Source organism: Olea europaea, chromosome 14 (genome assembly GCF_002742605.1).
Source record: "Olea europaea var. sylvestris chromosome 14, O_europaea_v1, whole genome shotgun sequence".
NCBI classification, from domain to species: domain Eukaryota; kingdom Viridiplantae; phylum Streptophyta; class Magnoliopsida; order Lamiales; family Oleaceae; genus Olea; species Olea europaea.
Genome location: NC_036250.1, coordinates 14,824,302 through 14,840,042, shown reverse-complemented (window position 1 = coordinate 14,840,042; position 15,741 = coordinate 14,824,302). Strand labels below are relative to the sequence as shown.

At 32.7% G+C, this 15,741-nt stretch overlaps 1 protein-coding gene across 2 annotated transcripts; it reads right to left on the bottom strand.

Moving 5' to 3' along the window:
- Positions 1-2,610: 2,610 nt before the first annotated feature.
- Positions 2,611-6,548, bottom strand: LOC111409268 (mitochondrial import receptor subunit TOM20-like). 2 transcript variants are annotated; one of them, XM_023039285.1, is made up of 6 exons: positions 6,342-6,548; positions 6,098-6,176; positions 5,507-5,676; positions 5,374-5,421; positions 4,082-4,168; positions 2,611-3,037 (listed from the first exon to the last, which is right to left on the bottom strand). In XM_023039285.1, the coding sequence occupies exons 1-6, from the start codon at positions 6,435-6,437 to the stop codon at positions 2,900-2,902; spliced, it is 618 nt and encodes a 205-aa protein (XP_022895053.1). In that variant the 5' UTR covers positions 6,438-6,548; the 3' UTR covers positions 2,611-2,899. The 2 variants fall into 2 exon arrangements, with proteins under 2 accessions (XP_022895053.1, XP_022895052.1); XM_023039284.1 differs by having other exon boundaries at positions 2,611-3,040; positions 6,342-6,547.
- Between the last annotated feature and the right edge of the window lie 9,193 nt (positions 6,549-15,741).

Genomic DNA, 15,741 nt, shown 5'->3' with positions numbered 1-15,741 from the left:
GTGGGGTCATTTGACCCCACATGACCCCATGTGGGTCCGCCCCTGACTCTACTCAACGTTGGTTTCCATCCACGGTGTAACTAGATTAAATTCGATATGAATCTAGTTAACATTTATCCGCGTACGGGATAAAATCGACAATGAAGTCAACCTTATTTCACATGACTAAAAGAAGATGCTTCTCAACTCCAAGAGCGCTGCTCTGCCTGTAATGCGTGAAGAATGCTTTCTACATTACCTTTAATGAGTATCGATTAATTTTGCAGTCATCGCAAAATAAGAACAAATTGAGGACACCAGGGTCAAAATTTTAGAGATAACCCAGGCAAGTTCAACAAAGGAAGATAGTAATAACACTCCCAGCGAGAGCAGCACTTAAGTAACATTTTTTACATATAAGTTACAGATGATTTCTGGCAAATTTGTATCTCACCTTTACTTGCATTACTACTCGAGGATCTCCAGTCATGTCTACTACCGTCGATGGATCAACCACTCTAATACCAGCAAGCATCATAAAGTCATCACAGTGCTTGTTTGGGTTTTCATTATAAGTTCCTTATAATTGAAAGGTTAAAGTCAAACATTAATTTTGACCAAAATACATCTCCTATTAACTTATCGACCGCTCATTTCTATCACACTAATATAATTTCGGCAACTTATAATGAAACACAAAACAGGCACTAAAATTATTCCAAAACATTCTATTTAAGAAGAAACTTCTACAAGTTGCGAGAAGCACCAACAAGAATATCTGTTGCAATTTGATGGAAGATGCCAAAAAAAAATAGGAAACTGATAAAGCACCATGCATCCAGATTCAGTTGAACTATTTCCAAATGCAACAAAGTGAACAAACAAAATTTGGTAAAATTTACAGATTGAGATGAGTGTTATAAAAAATAGTAATACCTCTCGTCCATATACATCAGCTATCACAACAGGATCTAAAATCCACTCGTTCTCCTTGGTCGACTTCACACTGAGGCACAATTTATGCATTGGGCAAGTGGAAGCATAATCATAAATGCAAAAAAAAAGAAAGTGATAATAAAAAACGAAGAACGCTGTCTGTCAACAAATAGCAAACAAGACACGAAATGCATGTATTTCTACACAAAAAGGCAAGAAGTATTACCAAACAAATACTTCATTCACTGATTTTGTGAAGGAGAGCATTGTATTTTCTTCTACATGAACTCACTCATTGTCCTATAATTCATTCTCATACACGTGCATATCTCGCTTATTTATTTCGACGTAATAGATTAGTGATCGAACATGTGTCTAGATATGTAATCGACATATCCAAAAACGTGTCAACAAATGCGTTCAGTGCCATGCCACACAGTTAGTTAGTTTGAGAACCTGGGAGAAATAATTAAACCTGCCTTTGAAGGGGCTATATTTTTTATTCTGCAAAGAACAGAGAAAAATTATCATCACAGTGAAACGAAAAGCAACACCTTAAAAACCAAGAACTTGAGTTGGGGAAAAAAAGGCTACATACACAAAAGATCGATAGCTGAGAAGCTTCTCAGTTCACAAGCTATTGTGTACCTATCATTAGAGTAAGAATGTCGAATCACATACCGATAAACTGTTATCCAACATGTTATTTTCTAGTTTCATAGCATGAACTCAGTTCCGTTTAGAAAATAAAAATAATATGGCTATACGATGATGCTGTGAAATCTGGCAGCATTCGTAAAGACAGCCCAAGATGAAAAGGTTGAGGTTCCAAGATTAAGAGGTCTGGAATTAAACTTCACCCTTATCATTTCCCCATAGTTGTATGGGTTTGTTGTTCCAAATTTTGTTGATATACACCATAAATCATAACGAGGATATAAAAAGAAATGCCAAATAAGCCTTGTTTCCAATAGGTTTGTGATCGCCTAACACGGATACTTCTCTCCCATAATCATGATAAAACAAATAAATTACCAGCATACGAGAAAAAATTTATAATACTTCGCAAATTTATAAAAGGATCGAAAAGCGAGATCATGTTTCACCAGCAACTTAAATTAAATGTCTCTTTATTAAGTCGGTATTTATTTTATTTTCTTGATCTAGGTCAAATTTCATAAAAAATTAACTTTACTCAAAAACTTGATGGAAGTAAGTGCTAATGAAATATGGCGTGTGGATGATGGAATGAAACGTTCATTAACTACTCACGAGTATTTAAAGTTCAATAACTTATGAAACATTGTGAGTGAACAATTGATGAAGTACGTATAAAAATTTAATGATCACTTAAAAGCATTTTAAAGTTAGACGAAAATATAAATTCAATAACTAATAAAGCATTTAACTCGATGTTTACCAACTATGCATATGCATATTTTGAACACTGTACTCATTCATGATGAATTCTATCTATTTATTTTAAAAAAGAACAATGTTTGTTTAAATCAGAGAGAAAAGTTTGCGAATGAATATTGACTAGAACTTGTAACAATTGCCAAAATAGTATTTTTGAAAAATAAAAATTTGTTCAATAAAATAAATCATTCAATATTTAATCAGGTAATTCTTCATTCCAGGTAAAAGAAATTTGGCTTAGTCATCATTCGCGCTAATTCAGTTGCAAAGAAAACATTGAGGTCCCAAAAAATCCATCCAATAACAGAATGAACAAATGGGCAAATACTCATTTCTGATAATCAAATTAGCCAATCACAATAAATCCAAACTGAAGCTTCAATTATGACTAATAAGAAAGACAATGAACAAATACGAAGGGGTGCAAACATTTTCTTATTTCTCATACATTGATAAAAGCTCAGGTCAAAAATTTACTAGTAACAAAGGCAAACTGGTATTTTCTCCATAACTTCATCTGTCTAAGAAAAACCTTCAGCATGTTGAATACCGAAAACGTAGCAGCTTATCTTGGAGGAGGAGGAGGAGGTGGAGGCACATGAGATTTTGCAAATCCGACCCATGCAACAATGCCGACTGCAAGTATTATCCACCCAAAAATGTCATATTTTAGGTCACTACTCTTCTTCTTCTTTGAACCCTGCTGCTGTAGAAATCGTAACATACAAAATATTAAGCGATCAGAAAACAACAAATCCAGCAGGTAACAAGCTATATTAGGCAAATATCCTCCTTAGATTCACCACAACCCCCGGGTATTAAAAGTTTATTTCGGAATTGGGAGTGTTAATTAAGCCAGTGCTGATGCAGTTACATTCTGCTACACAGTTTTGTTGACAGCATCTGACACGGAGAATATTTTTTCCATTGATTTTAACAACACTTGAAACAATCAATGGCATAGATTTTTACACCTCATTCAATGTCAAAAAAGCTGTACATTTTTTATGTACAAATAACATAATTCTAATTAAGCTACGATAAGCCCCCGTTTGTCTACCATTAAAACACAACTATTTTTTTCTCAAACTCTTTTTCAACCAAACATTTATACAATAAAATATTCTGCACATAAATCCAAAAAAATTTCCTACTTTTTAACGACACATTATCCAAGAAATCATTATTCCAAAACTCATTCCCCCCCCCCCCCCCCCCCCAAAAAAAAGGAAGAAAGAAATTCATTAAAATGGTTGTCAAACAGGGGCTGAATTAATAATGCAGTGGTTGTTGAAGTTCAAGATATAATACATTACAGAGCAGTTCAAAATGTCGAAAAAAATGCATCAGTCGTCCACATAGAAGTGGCATAAGGCTTTTCACGGTTGTTTGTGAGGAACAATCAACAAATCATAAGCTATTATGGAAAAGATACCTCACGATAAAAATCCCAAAAACGTGCTTAAAAGTAACGTTAATCATTTATGTCTAAATGTATTACCTGGTTTTAGAGCACCAATAACATGAATTATGAAACCACAAATGTTTGAATATCAAGGTTAATAAGCAACTTCATAAAATTCACTAATTCAAACTTCACTCCAAAACCTTGTAAATGAAGAAAGCAAAACTGCAAAGTCAACAATACTCTCAAATTTTAAATTTCAAATTGACCAATTACTTACCAGCATGCTCACATTAAATTCCTCATGCTATTAACCTCGAAAGGAATTAAAGAACAAATTACCTTTGTAGTTGTAGATGCTGAAGGACCTGATCCCATAGCCTGCTGAGCGAAACCATGCTTATGGATCTCCAGATGCAACTCAGGAGCCTTTTTATAATAAGTTATAACACATGTTAATAATCCCAGTTGAAGAAAAGAGGAGTTTAATAAAAAAGAGATGGTACTAGAACATTAAAAATTCCAAATGATGAAAGAAGCATTCTCAAGCTAGGCAAATCAAATTAAATGTAATAAACATATTTTGTCAAAGAAGTGGTCCTCAAAGGTTAAATTTACAACCACGAGTCTGAGGGCAAACAAATGTATTGGAGAATTCTATCAAACAGCACAACACTAGTTGAAATTCATCTCGGACAATTACCTAGAGTCGTGAAGAAGGTAAGAACATTAAGTCTAAATGCATTTTGCCAGATATACTATTTCAAACTAGATATTCTACATAATACCAGAAACATGTTATGTATCCTTTATTCATACATTAAACTCAATTCTTACCTGATCACAGAAGAATTAAGCATACTGAGATAGGAAAATCCTAAGTAACAATTCAACATCATGAGACCTTGTACGGAGATTTAATGAAAATATCAAGCAGACAAGAAGAGACAAGGCAGTTTGTCAAGGAAAATCAAGAGATTATGTAAGTTAGCCCCTGTTTGGGCTCCATTCTTCCAAATTATAATGAAAGGAATAATAATTTTTTGAAAAACGTGTGGTTAGAAAGGAAGAATTTTTTTTTAAGTTTATGTGTAATATTATTTTATTGGATAATGTGTGGTTGATAACAAGAGAGTGAAAAATGATTTTTAATTTAATGGGGACCCAACAGGGGCTTAATCTTCTGCAGTAATCCAGTGAGAGATTCATCTAAATTCAGTAACCTTGTCTTTCACCTAATAATGTGCATTGAACCAATCGACATCTGACTATCATAGACAAGACTGCCTAAGCAAAAAACCATATGTTGCAGGAAGCAAATACAGAAAAGACCGGCTAAGCAAAAGTGAATTGTAGAACAAAGATTTGCTGCTACGATAGCCAACACCCAATCTTCAGGTCTAAACACCCAATCTTTACCATTCTCCACACCTCTAAAACATTCAAGAAATGTCTGACCCAATTTAACCAATCGCTGGAACAGAACCCAAGAATTCTAAAGAAAAAAACGAGTCCTCATTGTGCCTTGAACTTCAAATCACTAATTTTGCATTTACATGAAATATGATATATCAATTTTAACTAGGCAATGAAAATTGATTCAAACGGTTTAAATTAAAAACAGCTTGATATACCTTGGCAGCCACTTCTAAGGATTTTTTGTAAAGTTCATTTTGTGGGTCCTGCAAACAAAAGAGCAAAACTTAACCAATATGAAAAAGTAAAATTGCAAATTGAAATAGCAAGTAGAAGTTTATTTAAATTTACCCCTTCAGCAGCTTGCTCAAAGTACTGGGCTGCCTTGTCAAAATCAACCTTGGCCACATCTTGATCGGGAGTCAAAAATGCATGGGATGTATGGGCATTTCCCAAGCACCAAAGAGCATCATGTTTACTTGGACTAACCTCCAGCGCCTCCTCCAATTTTGATATAGCATCTATGGAAATTTTAAAGCAACAATTTTGGTTAGTGACATGAATGTTTTACCTCTCCTTTTCCCCTAATAACTGGTAACAAAACTAACCTACCGAACCCAATTCCTGCACAAGATTATATCATTTTCCTTATTTTGCCCAAACCTGGTAGATTACTTAATAACTAAACTCTTTATCATTACATTTTCTCTATCCAGCAAAGACAAGCATAGCATATTTTGAGCATGTCTAATATTAGAAAAATGTTTATTTTTCAGAAGAAAGTCCATTTCTGCTTAAAAGTAAGAAAAAAAGTGTCACTAAAACGTTTTAGAGCTAAAAAGTTACTTAAAACAGACTTAAATGTTTTGAGGCTTAGCCAAACGTGCTCTTTAGGGGAGGTTAAAATATAAGGCTAAAATAAATGAAGCTAAGGCACTGAACCTAGAATCATCTTCTTAGAATCCGGAACGTTCTGGAACTGAGACAACTCCAGCAACGCCCCTCCCCACCTCGTCAAGTTCTGAAACAATCAATGATAAATAAGTATTTTCACCAGAAAACATAGAACAAAAAAGACCAAAAATTCCATACATACCCGCAAGATACATACACAAACAATTAACTAAAACAAAACACATATATACATGTATCAGTACAGAATAAAATGTGAAGAAGCTGTACGAACATCGGCGTCGAGGGGGTTTTTCGCATAGGTGGCTTCAGCGGTTTTGCGAGCATGCTCGAAGAAAAGGATCCGATCAAATTCATTTTCCATATCCATGTCGACTGATACCGATCCTGTGCAGGATTATTTCCTTATCCTGTGATTTATTCACAAAAATATCTGAAGCCCCTCTACCTCTATCGTTAGGGTTTAGAATACTTGTTTAGAATTGAACCGTGCGTGAAAGATTTTTGTTTTATGAAAATTTCACTGTTGGTCATTAATCTAATGTGTCTATAGCGATTTAGTCTTCCGTCTTTAAAGATGAACAATTAATTTTTAAACTTCTGTTATAGAGAATGTTTGGTACAAAATAAAATATGATTTTAATCTAAATCAAAATCAAACAATCAATATTAAACACGTTTTTCATGAGTTCCACAACTTTTTAATCACACATTTCAAAAACTTCTATCACAATTTACTAAAAAACATAATTTTAATCCCCACCAAACATCCTCATAGTTGCATAGTCAATCCCAACAACAAAAAAGTCTAAAAACGTGAACATTGTACAAATGTATCTGACTTAAATTTTTTACGAATTTTTCTACTCATGTGCCCCTGTTTGAGAAGCAAAACCATTTTTTACTCACTAAATCGAGACATTCGAACTTAACAAATTCAACATACATATCAACAATGAAATTTGAAACTAACACGTAACTCCAATCCATAACTAACTAAAGCAAGTTAAAGAGTTGTTTATAGCCTATTCAAATTATAAATAGATAAAAATAAGCATTTGATATTATTTAAGAATTTTACGAAATGTGGGAATAAAAAATGATTTAGTTGATAATAAACTATTTATAAAACATTGGTTATAATACTATATTATAAAGTAGTTTAAGGTTTAAAGGCTTTATGCCATGTGTAGAATTCCCTTGTGGCATAGGGTAAGCTGGCAAGCATATTTTGGATGAGTTTTACTATGTGTAGAGCATTTTTGTACATCAATTTTGACAGTCCTCTTCTATGAAGTGGAACTCATAATTATTTTAATTGTGGGCCCTCATCCCATGTGAGACTATTGTCAACAATGGTGTACAAAAAAACTGTACATATAGCAAAATTCATTTTGGATTCGTATGTATAAACAATTTTTTTCTTATTATCAAAATGTTGTTACAATTTTTTTTCCTTTCTTCTTCTTAACAATAAATTAAATCTGTTAAACTACTTCTTTTTGAAAAGTTAATCGTTAGAAAGAGTACTCGTTTATTTATTTTAATTTTTATCTCTAACAAAGTTAAAGTGTAATGTTTTAATGTAATAGTGTAATGTTTTTATCTTCAGTTTGAGCCCCATTTTATTAAAATAAACTTTATTAAAAAAAATAATTCGAATGTACGATTAAAAAATCGAAATAAATTTTGAGTTTACATGCAAAATTATATTCTTTAAAATGTGATTGAAAATGAATTTTATAAAACAAGACTCAAAACAAGGACCTAAACTAACTTACATTTTAAATATGGAACTCAATCTTAATAATATATAAATTCCAAATGAAATTTAGGATTTGTCTGAGCCTCTTTTTCGTGAGTATAGATTTTATAATAATGATTATTTGGAGAATGTGTGATTAAATAGAGAATTTTATTTGGTCTATCAATAAAATTATTTTATTGCAAGAGTGTATGATTAAAAATAAATTTGAAAAAAAAATGGTTTATTTATTATTATTATTATTTATTTTTATTTTTTTTTGAAAGTAAACCTCAAACAGGGGCTTGAGTTTTCATCCTCACTGTCCATCTTTCCACACGTCTAAATCGCAACATTAACGTCCCATTGCATTGATATTAAATGATATGAATTCAAAACTTGATATTTGAACTTACATGATTACTAGTGTGATGAGATTTGGACGTGTGATCAGGAGCGGACCCGAATTTATAGTTCAGTAGGGACAAGAAAGAAAATAAGCTAAAATAAATTGTGATAGAAACCAAAAGAAAATTTGAAAATTTAAATTTAAAAAAGCCATATCAAAGGTTTTTGAAAACTGAGTGAGGGCGGCTGACTCCGCTCGGCCCTTACCAATGTCTTACAACTTCTTAAATCAGTCATGCAAGGGCCATTTATCAATTTACAAGAGACTTTGTAATTTGCCTCGAAAAAATTTTAAAAATCACTAATCTATTATCAAATTTAAATTTTAGCTACATGTTTCAATAGCATCACAAGTACTATCTATTTATTCACAAACTCATTTATAAATTCTTCCCAAATGGATGCTAAATTTAAAACTTTTTTGCTCTTTTAAAAATGTTTTAGAAAAGTTTGATACAAAGGCAATAAGCTGAGGTCCGATATTGAAGTTTCCCTTTCCTTTTTCTTCAATCACAAGTAGGGCTGGATATGATTTGATTCAAAATCAAATCGGACCCAAATTTTCGGATATTTAGTAAATAGAGCCGTCGGATCCAAATTTATTTTTGAAATCGTTTGGGTTCGATTTCATTCAGTTCAGCTACTGAGTTCCATATAATAATTTTTTTTTAATGTTTATAACAACACTAGATTCATTCAACTAATGATGTGTTTAATCTTAACTTTTACAAAATTTCATAGTTCGATCTTATATATCTTTTGCACCTTTCTTTGCTAAGTTTTTCATAGATTTTTATTGTTAAAATCACGAGAAGATGAAGGTGGCAAGTTCACAAGAATGAAGAGAGACGTGGCGAAGCTTCCAATTTGATTTCTCTAGAACTGTAAAAATGACACTACGATAGAATAATATATTTTGATAAATTTAGATCAATTTAATTAATTTTGGCTTTGGCAAAAAATTAGAAATAGAAAAATCATATTTTGAGTTTGTGCTGAATTTTTTAGTTAGCAAATTTATTTAGAAAAAAAAAATAATTTGACTTATTTAAAATAAATAAATTAAAATCAAATCCGCCGATTCACGATTTAGACACTCACTCGAGTATTTAACTCAAGAGAACTGCTCGATTTGGTTCAAGAATTTTGTTTAGCCCCAATCGGATTTTGACTTTCCATTTGAATTGTGCGCTAACACGTGCACGGTGAAGAAATAAGGAAGGGAAGCATGGGCTTCTCTGCTCGAAAGTGTTGAAAACACGCCCTGGAGAGTAGTTGTTGGTTCCAGTTAAGGGTACATGGTGACACGCTTGTTCTCTCCAACGATGAAACGTGTAGGCTCTGAGACTAGGCCTTCTAGCCATTCATGTAGAATCTTGCTGGGCGAGCCCAATTGTCACTAAGCCCTATTCGATAGGAATTTAAGTCAAAGTCAATAATTTATTTTAAAATTTTCACCACATATTTCATGAGATTTTCAACTCTTTAACTATATATTTTATCATCTTTTATCGGAATTTATTAAAAAAAATAATTTTAATCCCTACCAAACATCAACTAAATATTGAGAAATCTTATTGAATATTACACCTCTCTTCTAATTGGTAGGCGAGTCAAGTCATCTAGTTCATCAAAATGGCTTGTAGATGAAGTGGTTATCATATTTGTCTATGTTAGGCTTTCTTTTTTAAAATTTATTTTTTCTCAAACACATTTTCAACAATGCATTTAATGGAATCCACAACTTTTATCAAATTTTCACTCAAATATTTCTTTCCGAATCCGTTAAAAATCTAATTTTTAGCTTAAAAAAAAAAAGTTTGTAAAAATTGAACAGTATCAAAGTGGTGCCCATAGAGGGGTCATGACCGAGTAAATGCTCACATTGAACTTTATATTTTTAACATAATTGTGTAGGAATATTAGTAATATTATTCTCCATTAATGGTGATTATTCCCAATCTAAATGACAGATCTTTTTCATTGTGCAATTGAGTTATTGTACATTTTGATTTAAAAAAAAAAAAAAAGGTGTTGAACCCCAACCGTAGGGTCCTCACCGTCCCGCCCCTGGAGTATTGTGAGAGAGGTTAATCGTGGAATGTGCCTCAACAAGCCAGTGAACAAGAGCTGCATGTACACTGGTGTCCACAAAAGAGTCTCAATCCATGTTTCAGGAATCGAACCCTCACACTGCGACTACCAACAAGATTGAGTATACCTCACTCATATCCTTTGCACTACTGAGATATGCCCCGAGGGTCGATAAAGAAGAATCTTTCTAAATCACTTCGGGTCAGCGAGGCCTTCAAGCATCCTCTCTATATAGGGCGAATCTGTCCTTTGGTATGTAAGAGTTTATTGGATTGGAACTGTAGGGGAATGCGAAGGCCTCTCCTTCGAAAGGAGACCGGGGAAAGAAAGAGCTATGCTATTGACCGAAGTAAGCTGGCTAGCGGGATAGAGGGGAAGTAAGGTTAAACGATCGAAGACATCAACTGAGGAAAAATGATTCCCTTCGACGGAAAACTTCCTGGTTGTATAATTTCATTCTTTAAGAATTACAGGGAAGCATCAGCAGCCTCTGAAGATCAAAACCACCACTGGTGCACGTTCATATCGCTTTTCGTTCATTTCCGCCACGAAAACATAGCCGCCATAATAAAATAAGAAGCAGGCGAAGCAGCTAGAAGCACTCGCTTCACGCGGGCTATTGTACATTTTGATTCATTGGACACGTGATGGAGCAAGAATTTTCTCAAGGGAAAAAAATGTTGAGGGACAAAATATAAATATATTATGCATATCCTATATATATATTTAAAAAAAATTAAAAATTAAAAACGTTTCTATAGCCAACCCCCCACAACCTTAGATCCGTCTCTGCATTGGATTATGAATCAATGGGTCCTTTTTGACATTGTTGTTTTTCAATCTGTAAATGCAACCATATATTGGTCCACAAGTGTAAGTTTCTGTTTGGCTCATATATATAATTTTTTTATAAACGCTCAAGTCACTTTTTATCTACACATTTTGAAAGATTAGGTAGAAGGGGCGCTAATCAAATCATTTCTTTCACAAATAATATTCACTCATCCATCGCTCATTTCTGTTCGTTTATTTATAACTTAAATTATTATAAACACTTCCTAGCATACTTTAAATTTGAGCCCCGAGGTTTACAAGCAATGTAGGCATTCTCCAATTATAACTCAATTTTAAGGGGCTTGTTCTACTAAATGTGGTTGTGACATTAGTATTAGAATCGACATCTTTCCTTCAGAACTCTTATTGTGGATACGAAAATGGGTTGATTGCTACTTTATACGTAAGAAGATTGATTCTCTAAAGCACTGAAAAGAGATTATCATAGACATGAGTTCTGAAAAGAGATAGACTGTTTTGACTACATCACGTCCATGCTCAAGCATACTACGTGAATTTTATAATCAAGACGGGTAAGATCACTTTACATTCCATCCACAAATATGTAAGATTTTAAATGAACTTCAATATTAAGCCCCCGTTTGATAGCAATTTTTCACTTGAAAAAATTAAATTTTTTCATCGTTATTTCACTATTTCAATCGTCATTTTTAATTTCTTCTCTCATATGTGATATTCACTTTCTTCTCTAACGGTCAAAAAATCAATTATCATAATCACTACCGAACAAGCCCTAAATGAAGAAAAATTGCTGAACAAAATTCTTTATTTTATGTAAAGAACATAGTATGTTAAACATTCACCGTGTAAGTTTCAAGCAACTATTGTATAACAAAAATTACAGTAGTAAAAAAATGTTCATCGACAACAAGATTTTTGTACCATTTGACAAGAATTTTGCTTTTGTTTTTGCTTCCTATAAAAGAGATTTCTGAGGAAGTTATTTTAATTTTTGTTTGGAAATTAATTTATAAAAGAGTTTCCTATTTCGAAAGTGCTTTTAGGTGAAATCACATTGGATCAACTTCCTCTCTTCTAGCTAGAAGAAATTTTTTTAAAAATAAATTATCCAAACATATCCAAAAGCAGTTTTTGAATTTTAAAAACTCCTTTTGACTTCTCAAAAGCTATGCCAAATGGATACTTTCACCCCAGTTTGGGCTCAATCAAATGAGATTTTGAAGAAAATATATTTTGAAATAGTGATTTTTTGAAGAATGTATAGTTAGAAAATAATGAAAATTTTTAAGTTTATGTGTAATGTTATTTTTTGAAAAATATGTGATTGAAAATGAATTTCGAAAAAATACATTTTTGAAAAAATAGAACCCAAACAAGGACTAAGTATGCAATCCTTCTCAAATTATATCAATGGCATACAACAAGAGGCATCCAAGTTACAGTATGAGACATAAATAAACACGTTTTCCTGTAGTTTCCACCTATGAGCACTTGATTTCACCTAATTCCACTCGAGGTTTCGTGGTGTATCATAACTCATTTAAAATTCCATAACAAATAAATTATTAAATCATCACTTGCTTTGCACATAAGTTTGTTTTCGGGAACAGATCGAGTGGTCTTGAATTTGAAGTAGTGTTTGACTTTGGCCAAGGTCGAAAATTCGAAATTGATATAATATTTAAATTTGATGAATGGTTTTAAAAAAAAAAATTGAAGCCTAAAATTTTTCATTTTGATTTTGGCAAAAAATCACTACTAAAAGATGGAAAATCATCATCAGAAAACGAATCGGTATTTTTTCCATCATGTCAGCAAATAGGAGATAGGCACCATGCAAAGCAGGTGGTTTCACATGGGAATAGGGGCAGGTGAAGAAGAGCTTTCTTTTAGGGTAATATATTTACCCCAACTTTTGTTACAATAGAACCATGTTTTAAATGTACTAAATGTTTTTATTTTTATATATATATTTTTACTTATTTTCACACTTATGTCCTTAAATTTTTTCGCCGTTTCCTTATTATTAACCTTCCATTAAAATAACGTATATTGTCCCCATTGACTGTTTCCATCTAAAAATTTTGCTAGCATTTTTAAAATAAAGGGAGAATATACACTTTTGTTATTGTTGTTGTTGTTTTTCTCAATATTTTGAAATGCAAGTCGATCATAGATTTGAAGAAGCTAAAAAGTCAAGGGTAGAAAAGTTGAATCGGGATCCAATCGGGGTTCAATGCTAATAATAAATAAGTTATTTAATATATTATTATCAAAAAAATTTGATGAAATCCACTTTTAATATGAATAGAAAATGGGGCAACAAATTTCGACAAAAATATTAATAACCGAGTCTATTAATTTTTATTTTATTTTTTTGCATTTTAGTTTGTCATTATAATAAATAAATAAGAAAATATGGAAAATTTGAAAAAAAGAAAAAGAAAGAAAAGAAAAGAAAGAAAGAGGTCTATTCCACCTTGTTAAACCATTACTCTCCCAATCCCACATTGACTTCTTTGAACTAAAACACTAGAGAGAGAGAGAGAGGTTATAAAATTGACCGTTCACTATTAAAATAGGTATACCATTTGGACCTTAAAGCTCGGGCCTAGTAAAGAAGTTAGTTTTCAAAATGAGAAAATTACCTAGAAACCTTTAATTGAAGATTAATTTTTGAGGATTTAGTTTAAAATTCCTATATCAGGTGGTAGTTAAGTATTATTAATTTTAATTAATAGAAATTTAGTTTAATTTAATCTATATATTCATGACACCCCAACCCTCGATTCATCTCAAACCCAAATTTCTAAACCTCCTCATTCTCTATATCTTTTCTCTTGACCACCAACCCCACCCTTACTTTGTACCATCTCTTCCGAAGCCGCTATGCATGGCAGTTTTGCTTAGCCTCTTGGCTGTGGTGGTGACTGCAATAACAACCAATCAATGGGTAGTGGTGCGACTATTCCTGGGTTTTGCTACAGCGGTAGAATCGTACTTGATTGTTGGGTGTGATGTTTAATTTCCAATCTATAGATTTTAGGGGTGGTTTTGTAAAATGTGGTGAAGGTGGCAGTGTAAGTGGTGGTGTTGATAGCAGTGGTGAGATTATTGTGGTAATAGCGGTGGCTATTGCCTCATTGAGAATTCCGACATACCTTTCCATCCAAATTCACCAGGTTAATGCCAAAAGTTCCGATTGGAATGGTTGTTGGTGTTTTGCCAGAGTTTTGGGATGGTTGTTTAGCTAGAGTTTTATGACGGTTATTGGTGTTTTGCAAATGGTGCTGGTGATTTTCTGATTTGTAGGGCGGTTATGTTGTTGTTGGTTGTTCTGTTGGTGGTGGTGTAGGTGGCAATGGTTTCTGTTGCTAGTAGTGCATGTGGTCGTGGTGAGGTGATGCGCATTTGGTTCTTAACATTGTTGTGAGTGATGATGGTGTCGGAATGGTGGTAGCAATCTCGTGTAATCAAGTCTGTCTTCATTGTGAATATCAATAACTAGATTTATGTTAATTGAAACTGTATGTGACTTGGTTACATACAGTCATAGATTAGACTGACCTGATCACAGATAGTTACACTGAAGACAAATTAGTCACATGTAACATAGATCACTGAAGATAGTATTTATGGTCTTGAATTTTAAATTGTATGTGGTAATAGATGGTGCATTGGAGGTGATGGTAGTGGATTGTGGTCCTGATTTATTTGTGATGACCTTATATGAACAAATGTGTGTTTATTATGTCTGGTTGTGACCAACTCGGTGTCTATTGTGACTTGTTCACATACAATCATAGTTAAGTTGACTTGATCACAGATAGTTACTCTGAAGATAAATTTGGTCACATTTAGTAACAGATAACAAGGGTTAGTGAGTTGGTTAGATATATTCACAAATTAGACGATCACATTGAAAACAAATTTGGTCACCGTTCGTCATATATAATAGATTCATGGTTACAAATAATAAATATAACACAGTTAGTCTGTAGGTGGAGTGTAATCTCCAGCAAAAAATTTAAATTCTTGAAAAATTTCTACAGGGTGGGGTAGGGTTGATTCCATGGTGTCGAGTGTGATCTCCAGAATAGGTGTTCAATTTTTGAAAATTTTCTACGGGTTGGAGTAGGCATGGGTGGGATAAGGTAATGGGGTCGGTGGAGTGTAATATCCAAGAAAATTTTCAATTTATGAAGTTTTTTACAGGTTTGGGTGGGAGGATATTATTAATTGATATACTATTAATTGGGTGGGGATAATTAATTTCAATTAATTATATATTATACATTATTAATTGGCATTAACACCTCAATTTTGAAATAATTTAATAAGGTTTTTAGTTTTGAAATGTGATTTTTATACGTAGGAGTTATGTATTGTCCCTTTTCAAAATTTCGATAAGAAAATACAAATGTTAGAATCACTAAATCGGTTACGGGTCGACCGATTTTGCGGTTAGACCAACTAATTGGCCATTTTTTTCCAATTTTTTTAAATATTCGATTTTGAGTATAAATAGAACCCAATTTTGTTTCGATTCACGATTTTCCGGTCGGATCGATTGGCTCTGTCTGATTTTGAGAACATTAAATTTTCTTATTTA

Coding starts and splice junctions, on each gene's coding strand:
- LOC111409268 (XM_023039284.1), bottom strand. CDS start 6,437: ATGGATATGGAAAATGAATTTGATCGGATCCTTTTCTTCGAGCATGCT. Junction 6,177..6,341: donor AAAACCCCCTCGACGCCGAT/GTTCGTACAGCT, acceptor TGATTGTTTCAG/AACTTGACGAGGTGGGGAGG. Junction 3,041..4,081: donor CAGCATCTACAACTACAAAG/GTAATTTGTTCT, acceptor CGATTTCTACAG/CAGCAGGGTTCAAAGAAGAA.